The 23554-nt window shown below is 60.0% G+C and overlaps 2 protein-coding genes and 1 long non-coding RNA gene across 16 annotated transcripts; 2 read left to right on the plus strand and 1 right to left on the minus strand.

Annotated features, from left to right (window-relative positions):
• Positions 1-25: 25 nt before the first annotated feature.
• On the plus strand, positions 26-758 carry MBLAC1 (metallo-beta-lactamase domain containing 1; the record flags this gene model as incomplete). Its single annotated transcript, XM_082076663.1, is given in 2 exon segments — positions 26-667; positions 670-758. Coding segments are annotated over 2 exon segments (627 nt in total), but the record flags the coding sequence as incomplete, so codon positions are not given.
• A 2-nt stretch (positions 759-760) lies between these two features.
• Positions 761-6971, plus strand: LOC309451981. 14 transcript variants are annotated; one of them, XR_014186380.1, is made up of 4 exons: positions 761-3390; positions 3449-3646; positions 4966-5063; positions 5547-5712. It is a non-coding gene; the product is annotated as an uncharacterized lncRNA (long non-coding RNA). The 14 variants fall into 14 exon arrangements; XR_014186381.1 differs by having other exon boundaries at positions 761-1263; positions 1581-3646; positions 5547-5703; XR_014186382.1 differs by having other exon boundaries at positions 761-1774; positions 1953-3646; positions 5547-5702.
• A 2497-nt stretch (positions 6972-9468) lies between these two features.
• On the minus strand, positions 9469-22732 carry LOC309451978 (transferrin receptor protein 2-like; the record flags this gene model as incomplete). Its single annotated transcript, XM_082076664.1, has 13 exons — positions 9469-9739; positions 11813-11953; positions 13089-13301; positions 14585-14669; positions 15001-15077; positions 15181-15248; positions 15334-15397; positions 15873-15955; positions 16236-16355; positions 19005-19159; positions 20338-20477; positions 22419-22541; positions 22628-22732. Coding segments are annotated over 13 exons (1542 nt in total), but the record flags the coding sequence as incomplete, so codon positions are not given.
• Positions 22733-23554: the final 822 nt, after the last annotated feature.

Raw genomic sequence — 23554 nt, forward strand, 5'->3', positions numbered from 1 at the left:
CCCCTAGAACCCCCAAACCCCCCTAAGACCCCCAACCCCCCCCCCTAGAACCCCCAAACCCCCCCAGGACCCCCCCAAACCCCCCCCCAATGCCCAGGGGTTACCGCACAGCCCCCCTGGGGGTCCCCAATGAAATCAGGGGGTCCCCCTATACCATCCACATCCTCCAAGAGGGCTTCTCCCACCCCCCCCTCCCCGATGGTTCGTTCCAAGCGGACTGCACCATCACCCTGGTGCGGGGGGGGTCCCATCACCCTCTTAGTGGATACGGGGGGTCCTTGGGGGTCCCGACGTCTCTTGGATCTTCTGGCCCACCAAGGGGTGACCCCCGAAAACGTCACCGACGTCATTTGCACCCACGGCCACTCCGACCACGTCGGGAACATCAACTTGTTCCCCAAGGCCAAGGTCATGGTGGGATTGGACCTCAGTATTGGGGACGGGTGGTACATTCCGCACCCCGTGAGGACCGGGGGGAGGCTTGAACTTGACCCCGGGTTACTAGAGGTCATGGGCACCCCGGGTCACACGCGGGACCACGTGGGGGTGGTGGTGAAGGGGACGGATTTGGGGACGGTGGTGGTGGCCGGGGACACGTTCGAGAGGGACGGGGACGGGGACGCGTGGGGGGCGCTGAGCGAGGACCCCGCGGCGCAGGGGAGGAGCCGGGGGACCTGGTGGCCTTGGCCGATGTCATCGTCCCCGGGCACGGGGCGCCCTTCCGTGTCATCAAGGATGGGGACGTTGGGGACAAGGAGGAGGGAGGTGACAGTGACATTGAGTCTTGAGGGACCCATTGGGGACATGGGGACAACACCAGGGGAGATGGGACCTCTGGAGGTGTCCCCAAGACCCAAGAGATGTCCCCAAGACCCCTGAGATGTCCCCAAGACCCAAGAGATGTCCCCAAGACTCAAGAGATGTCCCCAAGACCCATGAGATGTCCCCAAGACCCATGAGGTGTCCCCAAAACCCATGAGATGTCCCCAATGATTGAAGACACAAGAGATGTCTCCAAGACCCATGAGATGTCCCCAAGGTCCACAAGACCCTTGAGGTGTCCCCAAGATCCAAGAGATGTCCCCAATGATTGAAGACCCAAGAGATGTCCCCAAGACCCAAGAGATGTCCCCAAGACCCGTGAGATGTCCCCAAGGTCCTGAAGACCCCTGAGATGTCCCCAAGACTCATGAGACGTCCCCAAGACCCATGAGATGTCCCCAAGGTCCTGAAGACCCAAGAGATGTCCCCAAGACTCAAGAGGTGTCCCCAATGGTTGAGACACCCAAGAGATGTCCCCAAGACCGAAGAGGTGTCCCCAAGGACTAAGGGACCCTATGGGGACATGGGGGCTGAGCGAGGACCCCGCGGCGCAGGGGAGGAGCCGGGGGGACCTGGTGGCCTTGGCCGATGTCATCGTCCCCGGGCACGGGGCGCCCTTCCGTGTCATCAAGGGTGGGGACGTTGGGGACAAGGAGGAGGGAGGTGACAGTGACATTGAGTCTTGAGGGACCCATTGGGGACATGGGGACAACACCAGGGGAGATGGGACCTCTGGAGGTGTCCCCAAGACCCAAGAGATGTCCCCAAGACTCATGAGGTGTCCCCAAGACCCATGAGATGTCCCCAAGACCCAAGAGATGTCCCCAAGACCCCTGAGATGTCCCCAAGACCCATGAGGTGTCCCCAAAACCCATGAGATGTCCCCAATGATTGAAGACACAAGAGATGTCCCCAAGACCCATGAGATGTCCCCAATGATTGAGACATCCAAGTGATGTCCCCAAGACCCCTGAGATGTCCCCAAGACCCAAGAGGTGTCCCCAAGGTCCTGAAGACCCAAGAGATGTCCCCAAGACCCAAGAGGTGTCCCCAAGACCCCTGAGAAGTCCCCAAGACTCATGAGATGTCCCCAATAATTGAAGACCCAAGACATGTCCCCAAGACCCAAGAGATGTCCCCAAGACCCATGAGGTGTCCCCAAAACCCATGAGATGTCCCCAATAACTGAAGACCCAAGACATGTCCCCAAGACCCCTGAGATGTCCCCAAGACCCATGAGATGTCCCCAAGACCCATGAGGTGTCCCCAAAACCCATGAGATGTCCCCAATGATTGAAGACACAAGAGATGTCTCCAAGACCCATGAGATGTCCCCAAGGTCCACAAGACCCTTGAGGTGTCCCCAAGATCCAAGAGATGTCCCCAATGATTGAGACACCCAAGAGATGTCCCCAAGACCCAAGAGATGTCCCAAGACCCCTGAGATGTCCCCAAAACTCATGAGATGTCCCCAAGGATGTGAAGACCCCAGAGATGTCCCCAAGACTCATGAGATGTCCCCAAGACCCATGAGGTGTCCCCAAAACCCATGAGGTGTCCCCAAGACTCACGAGATGTCCCCAAGGCCTTGAAGACCCCTGAGGTGTCCCCAAGACCCAAGAGATGTCCCCAATGATTGAGACACCCAAGAGATGTCCCAAGACCCAAGAGATGTCCCAAGACCCCTGAGAAGTCCCCAAGACTCATGAGATGTCCCCAATAATTGAAGACCCAAGACATGTTCCCAAGACCCAAGAGATGTCCCCAAGACTCATGAGGTGTCCCCAAGACTCATGAGATGTCCCCAATGATTGAGACACCCAAGAGATGTCCCCAAGACCCCTGAGATGTCCCCAAGACTCATGAGATGTCCCCAAGGTCCCCAAGACCCCTGAGATGTCCCCAAGACCCCTGAGATGTCCCCAAGACTCATGAGATGTCCCCAATGATTGAAGACCCAAGAGACGTCCCCAAGACTCAAGAGATGTCCCCAAGACCCATGAGGTGTCCCCAAGACTCACGAGATGTCCCCAAGGCCTTGAAGACCCCTGACGTGTCCCCAAGACCCAAGAGATGTCCCCAATGATTGAGACACCCAAGAGGTGTCCCCAAGACCCATGAGGTGTCCCCAAGGTCCTGAAGACCCAAGAGATGTCCCCAAGACTCATGAGATGTCCCCAAGACTCAAGAGATGTCCCCAAGACACCTGAGATGTCCCCAAGACCCATGAGATGTCCCCAAGACTCAAGAGATGTCCCCAAGACACCTGAGATGTCCCCAAGACTCATGAGATGTCCCCAAGACTCAAGAGATGTCTCCAAGACACCTGAGATGTCCCCAAGACCCATGAGGTGTCCCCAAGGTCCTGAAGACCCCTGAGATGTCCCCAAGACTCATGAGATGTCCCCAAGGATGTGAAGACACAAGAGATGCCGCCAAGACCCATGAGATGTCCCCAATGATTGAAGACACAAGAGATGTCCCCAAGACCCAAGAGATGTCCCCAAGACTCATGAGATGTCCCCAAGACCCCTGAGATGTCCCCAAGACCCAAGAGATGTCCCCAAGGTCCTGAAGACCCCTGAGATGTCCCCAAGACTCAAGAGATGTCCCCAAGGATGTGAAGACACAAGAGATGCCACCAAGACCCATGAGATGTCCCCAATGATTGAAGACACAAGAGATGTCCCCAAGACCCAAGAGATGTCCCCAAGACTCATGAGATGTCCCCAAGACCCCTGAGATGTCCCCAAGACCCAAGAGATGTCCCCAAGACCTGTGAGATGTCCCCAAGACCTATTGAAACCCAACCCACCGAATTGGGGTAAATCCACATGAATTTGGACAAAACCATTTTGGGGGGGGATCAAAGGGACCCCAAAGTGTCACTTAGGGGGGGACACGAGGGGGCGGGACCAGCGTCCGGAGGAGCCAATGGGAGCGCGGGGATGGGGGGCGGAGGGGGTGACGTCACGGGGCGCGGGGACACAATCGGTGTCACCTCCGTGTCCCCAAGGTCCTTGTCCCCAACTGGGTCTATGATGGACATTGGACCCCCCCGTCCCCCCCGCAGTGTCCCCAATGTCCCCAAGTCCCTCCCATAGGCCAATGGGCCACCCCGGGTGTCCCCTCCCCGTTGTCCCCAAGGTCCTTGTCCCCACCGGGGTCTATAAAGGGCGGTGGTGACATCGGCGGTGCCACCAAAAGGTCCTGATGATGTCCCCGTTGGTGGCCTTGGTGACGTTGGTGGCCCTGGTGGCGCCGGTGGGGGGAGGGGGCGGCGATGACGTCAGCACTGTCACCATCGCCGTGGACAACGGGGGACCCTGGGGGGAGTGGGGGGACCCCGAGGTCTGTCCCCAAGGGAGGTTCGCGACGGGGTTCCAGCTGAAGGTGACAATGGGGACATGGTGGGGACATGGGACGGGGGGATATGGGACATGGGAGAGGGGGACAATAGGATATGGGGACAGGGGGACATGGGGACATGGGGACAAGGGGACATGGGGACATGGGGACATGGGGACATGGGGACAGGGGGACATGGGGACAGGGGGACATGGGGACATGGGGACAGGGGGATATGGGGACAGGGGGACAATAGGATATGGGGACATGGGGACAAGGGGACATGGGGACATGGGGACATGGGGACATGGGGATATGGGGACATTAGGACAGGGGGACAGGGGGACATGGGGATATGGGGACAGGGGGACAGGGGGACATGGGGACAGGGGGACAGGGGGACAATAGGATATGGGGACATAGGGATAGGGGGACAGGGGGACATGGGGACATGGGGATATGGGGACAGGGGGGACATGACTTGGGTCATTGGGGGGGGCACTAGGACCCTGTGGGTCACTGGGACATGGGGACAGGGGGACAGGGGGACATGGGGACAATAGGATATGGGGACATGGGGACAGGGGGATATGGGACATGGGTGTGACCCACCCCCAATGTCCCCATTGCCCCCAATGTCCCCATTGCCCCCATTGTCCCCATTGCCCCCATTGCCCCCATTGCCCCCATTGTCCCCATTGCCCCCAATGTCCCCATTGTCCCCATTGCCCCCATTGTCCCCATTGCCCCCAATGTCCCCATTGTCCCCAATGTCCCCAATGTCCCCTGTCCCAGGTGGAGCCCCCCCGCGGGTTCTTTGGGGACGACTCGGGGCTGAACGGGGTTCGGCTGCTCTGCGGGGACACGGCCACGGTGACATCCAGCATGGGGCCGTGAGTGAGGGGACACGGGAGGGGTGTCCCCATGGCCCACATCCCCCTGTCCCCAAATCCCACTGTCCCCAAATCCCCCTGTCCCCATGGCCCCAAATCCCCCTGTCCCCATAGCCCCATGTCCCCCTGTCCCCATATCCCAATGTCCCTATGTCCCCATCTCCCCCTGTCCCCATATCCCCCCGTCCCCAAGTCCCAGTGACCCACAGGGTCCTAGTGCCCCCCCCAATGACCCAAGTCATGTCCCCCTGTCCCCATATCCCTATGTCCCCATATCCCCATGTCCCCATATCCCAATGTCCCCAATGTCCCCATGTCCCTATATCCCCATGTCCCATGTCCCCATGTCCCCATGTCCCCCTGTCCCCATCCCCATATCCCCCCAATGTCCCCAACATCCCCAATGTCCCCAACATCCCCATATCCCCCCAACCTCCCCAATGTCCCTAATGTCCCCATGTCCCCATATCCCCCTGTCCCCAGGCGCGGCTCCTGGTCCCCCCCCCAGCGCTGTCCCCACGGGCGCCCCCTGGTGTCCCCATTGTCCCCATGACCCCATACCCCATATCCCCCTGTCCCCATGTCCCCCTGTCCCCATGTCCCCATGTCCCCCTGTCCCCATCCCCATGTCCCCATATCCCAATGTCCCCAACATCCCCAATGTCCCCAATGTCCCCATATCCCCCCAACGTCCCCAATGCCCCCATCCCCCCCAACCTCCCCAATGTCCCCAACCTCCCCAATGTCCCCAATGTCCCTAATGTCCCCCTGTCCCCGGGCACGGCTCCTGGTCCCCCCCCACCATGTCCCCATGTCCCCATATCCCTATATCCCCATGTCCCTATATCCCCATGTCCCCAATGTCCCCAACCCCCATAATGTCCCCAACATCCCCAATGTCCCCAACATCCCCAACCTCCCCAATGTCCCCTTGTCCCCAACATCCCCAATGTCCCCATATCCCCCTGTCCCCATCCCCATATCCCCCCAATGTCCCCACCATCCCCAATGTCCCCATCCCCTCCCCCATCCCCAATGTCCCCAATGTCCCCAATATCCCCAATGTCCCCAACATCCCCAATGTCCCCAATGTCCCCATATCCCCCCAATGTCCCCAACATCCCCAACGTCCCCAACCTCCCCAACATCCCCAACATCCCCAACATCCCCAATGTCCCCAACATCCCCATGTCCCTAATGTCCCTAATGTCCCCTGTCCCCAGGCGCGGCTCCTGGTCCCCCCCCCCATGTCCCCATGTCCTTATATCCCCATGTCCCCATGTCCCCATGTCCCTATATCCCCATGTCCCTATATCCCCATGTCCCCATATCCCCATGTCCCCAATGTCCCCATCCCCACCCCCATCCCCAATGTCCCTAATGTCCCCAATGTCCACTTGTCGCCAACGTCCCCAATGCCCCCATCCCCCCAACATCCCCAATGTCCCTTTGTCCGCAACATCCCCAATGTCCCCATCCCCCCAACCCCCCCAACCTCCCCAATGTCCCCAACGTCCCTAATGTCCCCAGGCGCGGCTCCTGGTCCCCCCCCCAGCGCTGTCCCCACGGGCGCCCCCTGGTGGCGTTCCGCCTGCGCGTGGAGCCCCCGCGGGGGCTCTGGGACGACACGGCCGCCAACAGCCTGGACGTCACCTGCGCGGGTGGCACCGTCCTGGAGGGGACGGGGGGACAGCGGGGACAATGGGGCAACTGGAGCGGCCCATGTCCCCCGGCCTGGGGGGTGTGCGGGCTGCGCACCCGCCTGGAGCCGCCCCAGCGCGGGGGGGACGACACCGGCCTCAACGCCATGGAGATGCTGTGCTGTCCTTAGGGACGTTGGGGACATCATTGGGGACATGGGGACATTGGGGACATCACTGGGGACATGGGAATACACTGGGATCAATGGGGTGGAGATGCTGTGCTGTCCTTAGGGACGTTGGGGACATGGGGACATCATTGGGGACATGGGGACATCACTGGGGACATGGGGATACACTGGGATCAATGGGGTGGAGATGCTGTGCTGTCCTTAGGGACATCTTGGGGACATTGGGGACATGGGGACATCATGGGGACATCACTGGGGACATGGGGATACACTAGGATCAATGGGGTGGACTTAGGGACATCTTGGGACATTGGGGACATCATGGGGACATCATGGGGACATCATTGGGGACATTAGGACTCAATGGGGTGGAGATGCTGTGTTGTCCTTAGGGACATCTTGGGGACATTGGGGACATGGTGACATGGGGACACAATGGGGTGAATGGGGTGGAGATGCTGTGTTGTCCTTAGGGACGTTGGGGACATCATTGGGGACATGGAGACGTCATTGGAGAAATGGGGACATCATGGGGACATCATTGGGGACATCATTGGGGTCATGCGGACATCACTGGGGACATGGGGACATCATGGGGACATCACTGGGGACATGGGGACACAATGGGGTGAATGGGGTGGAGATGCTGTGTTGTCCTTAGGGACATTGGGGACATCATGGGGACATTGGGAGATGGGGACACAATGGGGTGGAGATGCTGTGCTGTCCTTAGGGACGTTGGGGACATCATTGGGGACATGGGGACATGGGGACACAATGGGGTGAATGGGGTGGAGATGCTGTGCTGTCCTTAGGGACGTTGGGGACATCATTGGGGACATCATGGGGACATCATGGGGACATCACTGGGGACATGGGGATACACTGGGATCAATGGGGTGGAGATGCTGTGCTGTCCTTAGGGACGTTGGGGACATGGGGACATCATGGGGACATTGGGGCTCAATGGGGTGGAGATGTTGTGTTGTCCTTAGGGACATCTTGGGGACATCATGGCGACATCATGGGGACATTGGGGACATGGGGACATTGGGGCTCAATGGGTTGGAGATGCTGTGCTGTCCTTAGGGACGTTGGGGACATGGGGACATCATGGGGACATCACTGGGGACATCACTGGGGACATGGGGATACACTGGGATCAATGGGGTGGAGATGCTGTGCTGTCCTTAGGGACGTTGGGGACATCATTGGGGACATCATGGGGACATCATTGGGGTCATGGGGACATCACTGGGGACATGGGGACATCATGGGGACATCACTGGGGACATGGGGATACACTGGCATCAATGGGATGGAGATGCTGTGCTGTCCTTAGGGACGTTGGGGACATTGGGGACATTGGGACATCATGGGGACATCACTGGGGACATGGGGATACACTGGGATCAATGGGGTGGAGATGCTGTGCTGTCCTTAGGGGACATGGGGACATCATTGGGGACATGGGGACATCATGGGGACATCACTGGGGACATGGGGACATCATGGGGACATCATGGGGACATTGGGACTCAATGGGGTGGAGATGTTATGTTGTCCTTAGGGACATCTTGGGGACATGGGGACATCATGGGGACATCACTGGGGACATGGGGATACACTGGGATCAATGGGGTGGAGATGCTGTGCTGTCCTTAGGGACGTTGGGGACATTGGGGACATCATGGGGACATTGGGGACATGGGGACACAATGGGGTGAATGGGATGGAGATGTTGTGTTGTCCTTAGGGACATCTCGGGGACATTGGGGACATGGGGACATTGGGACTCAATGGGGTGGAGATGCTGTGTTGTCCTTAGGGACATCTTGGGGACATTGGGGACATCATGGGGACATTGGGGCTCAATGGGGTGGAGATGCTGTGCTGTCCTTAGGGACGTTGGGGACATGGGGACATCATGGGGACATCATTGGGGACATTGGGACTCAATGGGGTGAAGATGCTGTGTTGTCCTTAGGGACATCTTGGGGACATTGGGGACATCATTGGAAACATGGAGACATCACTGGGGACATGGGGACATAATTGGGGACATCACTGGGGACATGGAAACGTCATTGGAGACATGAGGACACTGGGGTCATGGGGACATCATTGGGGACATGGGGACATTGGGGTTATTGGAACATCACTGGGGACATCGTGGGGACATCATGGGGACATCATGGACATTACGGGGACACGAGTCTCCAAACCTCACAATAAACACATTTCTTCTCAAATTCACCCAATCGCAGCATCATTTTGGGTGGGAAACCCCCAAAACCATCAATCCAAACATCACCCCGACCCCCTCACCAAACCCTGTCCCCAAGTGCCACCATTTTGTCCCCTGAGGTGATTTTCCCGCCATTTTGTTCCCTGAGGTGATTTTCCCGCCATTTTGAGGCACTTTGGGGGTCACTCTATTAATGGATAATTCCCACTTTTAGTCACTTTTTGTACATTTTTTCATATTATATCATGAATTTAAGGCTAAAACTCCCCAAATTGGTGCCTCTGGAGCCACCATTTTGACCCTGAGGTGATTTTCCCGCCATTTTGTTCCCTGAGGTGATTCTGGCGCCGCCATTTTGAGGCACTTTGGGGTCGCTCTATTCATCGATAATTCCCAGTTTTAATCACTTTTTTGTACATTTTTTTCCCATTATATCATGAATTTAAGGCTAAAACTCCCCAAATTGGTGCCCCTGGAGCCGCCATTTTGCTCCCTGAGGTGATTTTGGCGCCATTTTGACCCTGAGGTGATTTTCCCGCCATTTTGTTCCCTGAGGTGATTCTGGCGCCGCCATTTTGAGGCACTTTGGGGGTCACCCTATTAATGGATAATTCCCACTTTTAGTCACTTTTTGTACATTTTTTCCCATTATATCATGAATTTAAGGCTAAAACTCCCCAAACTGGTGCCCCTGGAGCCACCATTTTGCTCCCTGAGGTGATTTTGGCGCCATTTTGAGCCATGAGGTGATTTTGGCGCCATTTTGACCCTGAGGTGACGGGAGGGACACAAGATGGTGGATCCTTCGTCATTGATTTCTTGCATTTTAAACCGATTCTGCTGCTTTTGGCCCCAAAGTCGGAGCCGATCAAAGGGCCGGACGCCTGGGTCCCCTCCATGGGCCACCAAGGGCCACCCTGACCCCCAATGTCCCCAATGTCCCCAAGGCCACCGTGGTCCCCATTGTCCCCATTGTCCCTATTGATCCCATTGTCCCCAATGTCCCCATCGCCCCCATAGTCCCCATTGTCCCCAAGGCCACCAGGGGTCACCAAAGGCCACCTTGACCCCACATGTCACCAATGCCCCCATGGCCCCCAATGTCCCCATTGCCCCCAATGTCCCCAGTGCCACCACCTTCCCAGGTGTCCCCAATGTCTTTGTAGTCCCCAATGTCCCCGTTGTCCCCATAGTCCCCAATGTCCCCATAGCCCCCCTTGTCCCCATAGCCCCCCTTGTCCCCCTTGTCCCCCTTGTCCCCATTGACCCCCTTGTCCCCATTTCCCCCATTGTCCCCATTGCCCCTATTGATCCCAATGTCCCCATTGTCCCCATAGTCCCTATTGCCCCCAATGTCCCCATTGTCCCCATTGACCCCCTTGTCCCCATTGACCCCCTTGTCCCCATTGACCCTATTGATCCCAATGTCCCCATAGTCCCTATTGCCCCCAATGTCCCCATTGACCCCAATGTCCCCATTGTCCCCATTGCCCCCATTGACCCTATTGTCCCCATTGCCCCCAATGCCCCCATTGACCCCAATGTCCCCATTGACCCCAATGCCCCCAATGCCCCCATTGACCCCAATGTCCCCAATGTCCCCCCGCCCCCAGCAGGCCCCGTTGTCCCCGCTGTCCCCCCATTGTCCCCACACGTCCCCGCGGTCCCAGGCGTCCCCGGCCAGCGCGGCCGCCGCCCCCTGCAGGGTCCATGTGAGCAGCGCCAGGCGGCGCCCGCCGTCCCCATCCATGTCCCCATCATCGATGTCCCCACGTGTCCCCAAGTGTCCCCTCCCCAGTGCCGCCAGCGTGTGGTCCCCCCGGCCCAGCAGGACGTGGCGGAACGGGGTGACAAGAGGGGACACGAAGGGGGACAGGAGGGAACCCTCGGCCTGGGGACATGGGGACATGTCAGGGGACAGGGGGGTATGGGGACAGGGGGGATATGGGGACAATAGGGGACATGGGGGACATGGGGATAATGGGGACAGGGGGATAATGGGGGACATGGGGGACATGGAGACAGGGGGACAATGGGGACAGGGGGATATGGGGACAGGGGGGACAATGGGGACATGAGGACAGGGGGCACAGGGGGATATGGGGGGACATGGGGACAATGGGGGACAATTGGGGACAGGGGGGGACAATGGGACAGGGGGATATTGGGATATGGGGGGACAGGGAGGACATGGGGACAGGGGACAATGGGGGACAGGGGGACAATGGGGACAGGGAGGACATGGGGACAGGGGGACAATGGGGACAATGGGGACAATGAGGACAGGGGGACAATGGGGACAGGAGGATATGGGGACATGGGGGACAATGGGGACAGGGGGACAGGGGGACAATGGGGGACAATGGGACAGGGGGATATTGGGATATGGGGGGACAGGGGGGACATGGGGACAGGGGGACAATGGGGACAATGGGGACGGGGGGGACGGGGCGGACATTGGGAAAATGGGGACATGGGGAGGGGGGGACAGGGGGGACAATGGGGACATGGGGGATATGGGGACATGGGGACATGGGGACATGGGGACATGGGGACAGGGGGGACAGGGGGGACAGGGGGATATGGGGACAGGGGGGACATGGGGACAGGGGGATATGGGGACATGGGGACAGGGGGACAGGGGGACATGGGGACAATGGTGCCACTCACGGCCATGATGCGCGCGTTGAAGCCGCGGTTGAGCCGCTCGTTGGTCACCTCGGAGCCGGCCATGTCCCCGCGGAGGGACGCGGCCGCGCGCACGATGTCACCGCGCGCCGAGGACAAGCACTGCAGGGACAGCCCCTGCGCCTGGGGACAGCAACGGGGACATGGGGACAGCGGGGACAATGGGGACAGTGGGGACAATGGGGACAGCGGGGACAGCGGGGACAGCGGGGACAATGGGGACAATGGGGACAATGGGGACAATGGGGACAGTGGGGACAACAGGGACAGTGGGGACAGTGGGGACAGTGGGGACAGTGGGGACAGTGGGGACAATGGGGACAACGGGGACAGTGGGGACAGTGGGGACAGTGGGGACAGTGGGGACATTGGGGACACCGGGGACAATGGGGACAACGGGGACAACGGGGACAACGGGGACAGTGGGGACAATGGGGACAATGGGGACAATGGGGACAATGGGGACATAACTTGGGTGACTGGTGGACTTTAGGACCCTGGGGGTCACTCGGGGTCACTGGGAGGGTTTTAGGACCCTGGGGGTCACTCGGGGTCACTGGGATATAGGGACATGGGGCACCATACTGGTCTATATTCGTCCATATTGGGCTATACTGGTTTATACTGGTCTGACCTGCAGCGGCGCCAGCTGTGTCCCTGAGTGTCCCCAGTGCCCTCCCCAGCCCCATACTGGCCCATACTGGTCCCTATTGGCCCATACTGGCCCATACTGGTCTATAATGATCTATGCTGGCCCATACTGGTCTATACTGGTCTATACTGGTCTATACTGGTCTGACCTCCAGTAGCACCAGCTGTGTCCCTGAGTGTCCCCAGTGCCCTCCCCAGCCCCATACTGGCCCATACTGGTCCCTACTGGCCCATACTGGTTTATACTGGTCTATACTGGTTTCTACTGCTCCCTACTGGTCTATACTGGTCTATACTGGTCTATACTGGTCTGACCTCCAGTAGCACCAGCTGTGTCTCTGAGTGTCCCCAGTGCCCTCCCCAGCCCCATACTGGTCTATACTGATCTATACTGGTCCCTACTGGCCCATACAGGTCTATACTGGTTTATACTGGTCCATACTGGTCTGACCTCCAGTAGCACCAGCTGTGTCCCTGAGTGTCCCCAGTGCCCTCCCCAGCCCCATACTGGTCTATAATGATCTATACTGGTCCCTACTGGCCCATACAGGTCTATACTGGTCCATACTGGTTTATACTGGTTTATACTGGTTTATACTGGTCTGACCTGCAGCGGCGCCAGCTGCCGCAGCAGCGCGTCCCCCAGCGTCCCCGGGTCCAGGGGCAGGCGCGGCTGGTGGCCCAGGGCCAGCAGGACGGTGGCCACCAGCGAGGCCAGCGCGCGGGTGACGGCGGGAAAGCGCCCGCGCAGCGCCCCCTGCAGGCGCCACCACGAGTCCTCCCGCGTGCCCAGCGCCGCCCGCGACCAGCCGCCGGGGGCCTGGGGACAACGGGGACAATGGGGACGATGGGGACGACGGGGGTAAGGGGGACAATGGGGACAATGGGGACGATGGGGACGATGGGAACGATGGGGACGATGGGGACGATGGGGACGATGGGGGTAAAGGGGACAATGGGGACGAGGGGGACGAGGGGGACAATGGGATGATGGGTACAATGGGATGATGGGACAATGGGGACAATGGGGACGACGGGGGTAAGGGGGACAATGGGGACAAGGGGGACAATGGGATGATGGGGACAATGGGATGATGGGACAATGGGATGACGGGATAATGGGGACAATGGGGACTTCATGGGGATATGGGGACAATGGGGATAATGGGGATAATGGGGACAATGGGGATAATGGGGATAGTGGGGATAGTGGGGATAGTGGGGACAATGGGGATAACGGGATAATGGGGACAATGGGGACAATGGGACGATGGGACAATGGGGACAATGGGGATAATGGGGATAATGGGGATAATGGGGATAATGGGGATAATGGGGACAATGGGGACAATGGGGACAATGGGGACAATGGGACAAAGGGGACATCGTGGGGATATGGGGACAATGGGGACAATGGGGATAATGGGACAATGGGGACAATGGGGACAATGGGGACATCATGGGGATATGGGGACAATGGGGACAATGGGGACATCATGGGGACGATGGGGATAATGGGGACGATGGGGACAATGGGGACAATGGGGACAATGGGGACAATGGGGACAATGGGGACAATGGGGACAATGGGACAATGGGACAATGGGGACAATGGGGACAATGGGGACAATGGGGACAATGGGGACAATGGGGACGATGGGGACGATGGGGACGATGGGGGTAAGGGGGACAATGGGGACAAGGGGGACAAGGGGGACAATGGGATGATGGGGACAATGGGACGATGGGATAATGGGGACAATGGGGACTTCGTGGGGATATGGGGACAATGGGGATAATGGGGATAATGGGGATAATGGGGATAATGGGGATAATGGGGATAATGGGACAATGGGGATAATGGGGACAATGGGGATAATGGGGACAATGGGGACATCATGGGGATATGGGGACAATGGGGACAATGGGGACATCTTAGGGATATGGGGACAATGAAATAATGGGACAATGGGGATAATGGAGCTAATGGGGATAATGGGGGACAATGGGGGACATTGGGGGACAATGGGGGACATTGGGGACATTGGGGACATTGGGGACAATGGGGACAATGGGGACAATGGGGACAATGGGGACAGTCACCTCATCGAAGCCGAGCTCCATGGCCGGGATCCCGGCGGCGGCGGCAAAGGGGAAGGCGCCACTTTCGGGGGGCAGAGAGCGCACCCTGCGGGGACCCAGGCGTCCGGGAGGGACCCAGGCGTCCGGGAGGGACCCAGGAGTTCGGGGAAGGGACCCAGGAGTTCGGGGAGGGGACCCAGGAGTTCGGGGAGGGGACCCAGGCGTCCGGGAGGGACCCAGGAGTTCGGGGAGGGACCCAGGAGTTCGGGGAGGGACCCAGGAGTTCGGGGAGGGACCCAGGCGTCCGGGAGGGACCCAGGAGTTCGGGGAGGGGACCCAGGAGTTCGGGAGGGACCCAGGCGTCCGGGAGGGACCCAGGAGTTTAGGGAGGGACCCAGGAGTTCGGGAGGGGACCCAGGCGTCCGGGGGCCGCTCACACTTCACTCTCCCACCCCCGTCCCGGCTTCGTCAGCTGCTCCAAGAGGCTTTTCCCGCCCTCATTGGGACTTTCCACCTGTGGGGGGGGGGGGAGGGGGGATGGGAAGGGGGGGTCAGGAGGGACCCAGGCGTCCGGGGGATCCCCCCCTCCCCCCCCCACCCCGCTTCCCCTCCCCCACCTGGCTCAGGGCGCTTCCCAGCAATGGGACCAGCGAGGGGCTGGTTTTGGCCACCAAACGGTCGTCACCTGTTGGGGGGAGGGTCAAGGGGACCCAGGCGTCCGGGGGGGGGTGGGTGGGGGGGGTGGGGGTGTGGGGGGGGGAGGGGCTCACCCAGCACCGCTTGGTCCAGACTGATGTAGGCGGCGACTTTGGTGTGGAGGAGGTTGGGGTAACCCTGGGGGGAGGGGTGGTTGGGGGGGACCCAGGCGTTCGGGAGGGACCCAGGAGTTCGGGGGAACCCAGGAGTTCGGGGGACCCAGGAGTTCGGGGGGACCCAGGAGTTCGGGTGGTGAACCCCCCACTATTGAATCCCCCCTATTGATATAGATGGGACAGGGGACCCAGGCGTTCGGGAGGGACCCAGGTGTTCGGGGGGACCCAGGCGTTCGGGTGGTGAACCCCCCCTATTGCACCCCAGGGGATTATTAATGATTGATATAGAGGGGACAGGGGACCCAGGCGTCCGGGAGGGACCCAGGCGTTCGGGGGGACCCAGGAGTCCGGGGGAGGGGACCCAGGCATTCGGGAGGGACCCAGGCGTTCGGGAAGGGACCCAGGAGCCTGGGAAGGGACCCAGGAGTTCAGGAGGGACCCAGGCGTCCGGGAGGGGACCCAGGCGTCCGGGAGGGGACCCAGGCGTCCGGGCGAACCTCCAGCCACTCGGTGGCCCCCAAGTGCCCGAACTCGCCCCCGTCCCAACTGACGAACAGCAACGTCCGGCGGAGCTGGAAACCTGCGGGGACCAGGCGTCCGGGAGGGACCCAGGCGTCCGGGACTTGGGAACCACAACCCCTTATTGGGGACCCAGGAGTTCAGGGGGGACCCAGGCGTCCGGGAGGGACCCAGGCGTTCGGGAGGGACCCAGGCGTCCGGGAAGGGACCCAGGCGTCCGGGGGATTGAAGTCTCTGTGTTCCCACCCCTCTCCCTTTCCCCTCCCCCATCCCAAGGCCCAACCCCCCCGTGGCCCCACCCACTCTGGCCACGCCCCCCCCCCCGGAAGCCCCGCCCCCACCTTCCCGCCCCATGGCAGCGAATAGGCTGGCGAGCTCCAGCAGGAGGGCGGTTCCCACCCCCGAGGCCGCCGCCCCCGGGCCCAGCGAATCACGTTGCGCCCCCACGATGATGTAACAGTCTGGGGGGGGAGGGGAGGGGTCAGACAAGGCCCCGCCCACCCAATAAACCACACCCTCATTAACCACGCCCCAATTAACATCAGATAAACCACACCCTTAATCAACCGCACCCTTAATTAACCACACCCTTAATTAATCACGCCCCAATTAACCACGCCCCCAATAAACCCCATTCTAATTAACCACCCCAAAATTAACCACGCCCCAATTAATCACACCCCCAATTAACCACCCCTAATGAACCACGAACCAATAAACCACATCCCAATTAACCCCGCCCCAATTAACCCCGCCCTAATAAACCAGCCCTTAATGAACCACCCCCCAGTTAATCACTCCCTAATTAACCATCCCAATGAACCCCCCCTAATGAACCATGAACCAATAAACCACAGCCCAATTAATCACCCCCCAATAAACCCCACCCCAATTAACCACGCCCCCATAAACCACGCCCCCATAAACCACGCCCCTCTATACACCATGAACCAATAAACCACAGCCCAATAAACCACCCCCCAATAAACCACGCCCCCCTATAAACCATGAACCAATAAACCACAGCCCAATAAACCACAGCCCAATCAATCAACCCAATAAACCACGCCCCCAATAAACCACGCCCCCAATTGACCATGAACCAATAAACCATGGCCCAATAAACCACATCCCAATAAACCAGCCCTTAATGACCCACCCCCCAATTAATCACTCCCTAATGAACCCCCGCTAATTAACCATGAACCAATAAACCACATCCCAATTAACCACCCCCCCAATAAACCACGCCCCCAATAAACCACGCCCCCCAATTGACCATGAACCGTAAACCACAGCCCAATAAACCACATCCCAATTAATCATTCCCAATAAACCACCCCCCAATAAACCACCCCCTAACTAACCACCCCCTAATTAACCATGAACAAATAAACCACATCCCAATAAACCACCCCCCAATAAACCACGCCCCCAATAAACCACGCCCCCAATAAACCACGCCCCCAATTGACCATGAATCGATAAACCACCCCCCAATAAACCAGCCCCAAATAAACCACCCCCCAATAAACCAGCCCTTAATGAACCCCCCCAGTTAATCACTCCCTAATGAACCCCCGCTAATTAACCATGAACCAATAAACCACATCCCAATTAACCACGCCCCCAATAAACCACGCCCCCAATAAACCACGCCCCCCAATTGACCATGAACCGTAAACCACAGCCCAATAAACCACATCCCAATTAATCATTCCCAATAAACCACCCCCCAATAAACCACCCCCTAACTAACCACCCCCTAATTAACCATGAACCAATAAACCGCATCCCAATAAACCACCCCCAATAAACCACGCCCCCAATAAACCACGCCCCAATTGACCATGAATCGATAAACCACCCCCCAATAAACCAGCCCCAAATAAACCACCCCCCAATAAACCAGCCCTTAATGAACCACCCCCCAATTAATCACTCCCTAATGAACCCCCGCTAATTAACCATGAACCAATAAACCACATCCCAATAAACCACCCCCCAATAAACCAGCCCCCAATTAATCACTCCCTAATTAACCATCCCAATGAACCCCCCCTAATGAACCATGAACCAATAAACCACATCCCAATAAACCACACCCCCTAATTAACCACCTCCCTAATTAACCACCCCCAATGAACCATGAACCAATAAACCACATCCCAATAAACCACATCCCAATAAACCACGCCCCCAATTAACCACCCCCAATTAACCACCCCCTAATTAACCACCCCCCAATTAACCACCCCCCAATTAACCACCCCCCAATTAACCACCCCCCAATTAACCACCCCCCAATTAACCATGAACCAATAAACTGCATCTCAATAAAACACCCCCAATAAACCACACCCCCTAATTAACCACCCCCAATTAACCACCCCCTAATGAACCAATAAACCACATCCCAATAAACCACATCCCAATCAATCACCCCCAATTAAACCACCCCCCAATAAACCAGCCCTTAATGAACCCCCCCAATTAATCACTCCCTAATGAACCCCCGCTAATTAACCATGAACCAATAAACCACATCCCAATTAACCACGCCCCCAATAAACCACGCCCCCAATAAACCACGCCCCCCAATTGACCATGAACCGTAAACCACAGCCCAATAAACCACATCCCAATTAATCATTCCCAATAAACCACCCCCCAATAAACACCCCCTAACTAACCACCCCCTAATTAACCATGAACCAATAAACCGCATCCCAATAAACCACCCCCCCAATAAACCACGCCCCCAATAAACCACGCCCCCAATAAACCACGCCCCCAATTGACCATGAACCGATAAACCATGGCCCAATAAACCACATCCCAATAAACTACGCCCATAATAAACCACGCCCCCAATCAACCACGCCCCTAATTAACCACGCCCCTAATAAACCACGCCCCAAATTAACCACGCCCCAAATTAACCACGCCCAAATTAACCACGCCCCCCAATTGACCATGAACCAATAAACCACCCCCCAATAAACCACATCCCAATAAACCACCCCCCAATAAACCAACCCTTATTGAACCACCCCCCAATGAATCACCCCCTAATTAATCCCCCTAATTAACCCCCCTAATTAATTAACCGGGCTCGAGGCGGCCCTGCAGGGCCCCGAACACGCTGCTCAGGGTCCCCGGGCGCGTCCCCCCGGTCACTCGGAGCCGGAGCCGCCGCTGGGACCGGAGCCCCCGCCCGGGGGGCAGCGACCAGTGCGGGGGCGGCCGCGGGCCCCCCAGGGACCTGCGGGACCCAGGAGTGCGGGAGGGACCCAGGAGTTCGGGAGGGACCCGGGAGGGACCCAGGAGTGCGGGAGGGACCCGGGAGGGACCCAGGAGTGCGGGAGGGACCCAGGAGTGCGGGAGGGACCCAGGAGGGACCCAGGAGTTCGGGAGGGACCCGGGAGGGACCCAGGAGTAGTTCGGGAGGACACGGGAGTTCGGGACACAGGAAACCAAACCCCTTATCAGGGACCCAGGAGTTCGGGGAGGACCCAGGAGTTCGGGAGGGACCCAGGAGTTCGGGAGTGGACCCAGGCGTTCGGGGAGGGACCCAGGCGTTCGGGGAGGGACCCAGGCGTTCGGGAGGGACCCGGGAGTTCGGGAGGGACCCGGGAGGGACCCAGGCGTTCGGGAAGGGACCCGGGAGTTCGGGAGGGACCCGGGAGTTCGGGAGGGACCCGGGAGTTCGGGAGGGACCCGGGAGGGACCCAGGAGTTCGGGAGGGACCCAGGAGTTCGGGACACAGGAAACCAAACCCCTTATCAGGGACCCAGGAGTTCGGGGAGGGACCCAGGTGTCCGGGCACAGCAGGTGGGTCCCTCCCAGGCAGCCGAGGGCTCATTAATCACCCGCTAATTACCCGCAGCTGCCGCTAATGAGACTCCAACCGTCCCACCCGCACCTGGGGGATTGTTCCACCCCCCTCCCCAACCCGGGGACCCAGGCGTTCGGGAGGGACCCAGGAGTTCGGGAGGGACCCAGGCGTTCGGGAGGGGACCCAGGAGTTCGGGAGGGGACCCAGGAGTTCGGGAGGGGACCCAGGAGTTCGGGAAGGGACCCAGGAGTTCGGGGAGGGACCCGGGAGTTCGGGAGGGGACCCGGGAGTTCGGGAGGGGACCCAGGAGTTCGGGAGTGGACCCAGGCGTCCGGAAGGGACCCAGGCGTCCGGGAAGGGACCCAGGTGTTCCGAAGGGACCCAGGCATTCGGGAGGGACCCAGGAGTTCGGGGAGGGACGCAGGAGTTCGGGAGTGGACCCAGGCGTCCGGGAAGGGACCCAGGTGTTCCGAAGGGACCCAGGAGTTCGGGAGTGGACCCAGGAGTTCCGAAGGGACCCAGGAGTTCGGGGAGGGATCCAGGTGTTTTGAAGGGACCCAAGTGTCGTGAAGGGACCCAGGAGTTCGGGAGGGACCCAGGCGTACCCCAGCAGCTCCGCCGCCGTGTTGGCGCTGACGGGCAGCGCGGGGATGGGGGGGACCCCCGGGGGGGGGGGGCGGGGCGGCGCGCGCCCGCTGAACGACGGGAACCCCCGGGACCAGGGGTCCCCAGAACCCTCCTGCAGCTGCGGGGGGAGGGGCGGCCGTCAGAGCAGGGGGGGTCCCCAAAACACCCCGACCCCCCCCCCCGAACCTCCTACTGACCCCCCAGACCCGCAGCAGGAGTTTGGGGGGACCCAGGAGTTCGGGAGGGACCCAGGAGTTCGGGGAGGGACCCAGGAGTGCGGGGAGGGACCCAGGAGTGCGGGGAGGGACCCAGGAGTTCAGGGACCCAGGAGTTCGGGGAGGGACCCAGGAGTGCGGGGGGGACCCAGGAGTTCGGGAGGGACCCAGGAGTTCAAGGGAACCCAGGAATTCGGGAGGGACCCAGGAGTTCGGGGGGGACCCAGGAGTTCGGGAGGGACCAGGAGTTCGGGGAGGGACCCAGGAGTTCGGGAGGGACCCAGGAGTTCGGGAGGGACCCAGGAGTTCGGGAGGGACCCAGGCGTTCGGGAGGGACCCAGCAGCCCGCCCCTCCCCCACTCACGTGCACGGTCACCGCCGTGTCCCCCCCCAGCCCCGGGTCCCCCCCCGGTCCCGCCGTGTCCTGGGGTGGGGGTAGAACAGGACCCCCAGCGCCCCCTCCCCCGCAGCCAGCGCCACCTGCGGACCCAGGCGTCCGGGGACCCTTACACCCGCCCCTCCCCCCATTTCACCCCCAACCCTTATGGGCAGGGTCGCCCCTCCCCCACCTTATGGGTGTGTCCGCCCCTCCCCCACCCCCCTAATGAACCATGAACCAATAAACCACCCCCCAATAAACCACCCCCCAATTAATCACTCCCTAATTAACCACCCCCTAATTAACCATGAACCAATAAACCACATCCCAATAAACCACCCCCAATTAATCACTCCCTAATTAACCACCCCCTAATGAACCATGAACCAATAAACCACCCCCCAATAAACCACCCCCCAATTAATCACTCCCTAATTAACCACCCCCTAATGAACCATGAACCAATAAACCACCCCCCAATAAACCACCCCCAATTAATCACTCCCCTAATTAACCACCCCCTAATTAACCATGAACCAATAAACCACCCCCCAATAAACCACCCCCAATTAATCACTCCCTAATTAACCACCCCCTAATGAACCATGAACCAATAAACCACCCCCCAATAAACCACCCCCAATTAATCACTCCCTAATTAACCACCCCCTAATGAACCATGAACCAATAAACCACATCCCAATAAACCACCCCCCAATTAATACTCCCTAATTAACCACCCCCTAATGAACCATGAACCAATAAACCACCCCCAAATAAACCACCCCCAATTAATCACTCCCTAATTAACCACCCCTAATGAACCATGAACCAATAAACCACATCCCAATAAACCACCCCCCAATAAACCCCACCCCCTAATTAACCTGCCCCTCCCCACTTTTCCCCTCCCCCACCTTATAGGTGGAGCTGCCCCTCCCCCTCTGCCCCTCCCCCACTTGATGGGCGGGGCCGCCCCTCCCCCACCCTCCCAATTCCCACCCCTCCCCCTCCCCTCCCCCCACCGCCCCTCCCCCCGTTATGGGCGGGGCTGCCCCTCCCCCCCATCCCCACCCCCCTCCTATCTACACGCCCCTCCCCCCCACTTGGTGGGCGGGGCTGCCCCTCCCCTCGCCCCTCCCCTATCCCCTCCCCCACCTTGTGGGCGGGGCTGCCCCTCCCCCTTCCTCTCACCCCTCCCCCCACACACCCCATTCCCCTCCCCCTCATCTCCACCCCCCCCCCATCCACATGCCCCTCCCCCCCCACTTGGTGGGCGGGGCTGCCCCTCCCCCATCCCCTCCCCCACCTTCTGGGTGTGGTTGCCCCTCCCCCTTCCTCTCACCCCTCCCCCCACCCCTCCCACCACTCCCCCCATTCCCCTCCCCCCCCCCCTTCTGGGCGGGGCTGCCCCTCCCCCTTCCTCCCACCCCTCCCCCCGCCCCTCCCCCCATCCCTCCCCCACCTTCTGGGCGGGGCTGCCCCTCCCCCCCCTGACGAGCAGGATGTTCCCGCGCACTCTCACTCCCCTCCCCCGCAGCAGCGCCAGGTCCTGGGGGCGCCCGTAGTGCCCGTAGACCAACCCCCCCTGGGGTCAGAGGTCAAGGTCAAGGTCTGGGGTGGGGGGTCAAGGTCAAGGTGGGGGGGGGGAGGGGGTCAAAGGTCAGGGGTTACCGTGACGTCCCCGGGACGCTCCAGGCGCAAAAGGCGTCGGGGTCCAGTGGGAGGGGCCGGAGGCCCCGCCCCCCCCCGGGCAGCCAGTGCAGGGAGGCCACGCCCCTGGGGGGGGTCAAAGGTCAGGGGGTCAAAGGTCAACGCAACTCCCCCTCCCCCCCCAATGAGACCAAACCCCCAACCCATGGGACATTGGGAACAATGAGGCCACGCCCCCTGGAATTGGCTCGCCCTCCATGATTGGCCACGCCCTCTGGAAGTGGCTCCACCCCCACAACTGACCCCACCCCCACCCCGAATTGGCTCCACCCACAGAACTGGCCACGCCCCTCATTGGCTCCACCCCTGGAGTTGGCCCCGCCCCCATAATAGCCACGCCCTCTGGAAATGGCTCCACCCCCACAACTGACCCGCCCCCTGTACTTGGCTCCGCCCCCCGGTACTTGGCTCCGCCCCTGAAACTGGCCCGCCCTCCCATAACAGGCCCCACCCACAGAACTGGCCCTGCCCCCCCATTGGCTCCACCCCTGGAATTGGCTCCGCCCCACGGAACTGGCCACACCCCCTAGAACTGGCCCCTCCCCCTTTGGTCCCGCCCCCTTTGGCCCCACCCCCAAACAGGCCCCACCCCCTTGACCCCACCCCCATATCTGACCCCGCCCCCATGGCCTTGTCCCCCCCCACCCCCTTGGCCCCACCCCCACACTTGTCCCCGCCCCAAACTGGCCCCTCCCCCTTTCTCTGACCCCACCCCCATCTCTGACCCCGCCCCCCATACCGTGTGGGGAGGGGGAGGGGCTGGGGGCGGCTCCAGACCCGCGTTAGCCCCGCCCCCTCCATGGCGTTGAGCACGGCCCGGGCGAGGCCCCTCCCCCGCTCCGACCCCGCCCCGTGGGGCGCCGCGCTCACCTCCCTGGGGTCAGAGGT

This window comes from Streptopelia decaocto, assembly GCF_964273445.1.
Source record: "Streptopelia decaocto genome assembly, contig: HAP1_SCAFFOLD_1098, whole genome shotgun sequence".
Taxonomy (NCBI): Eukaryota; Metazoa; Chordata; class Aves; order Columbiformes; family Columbidae; genus Streptopelia; species Streptopelia decaocto.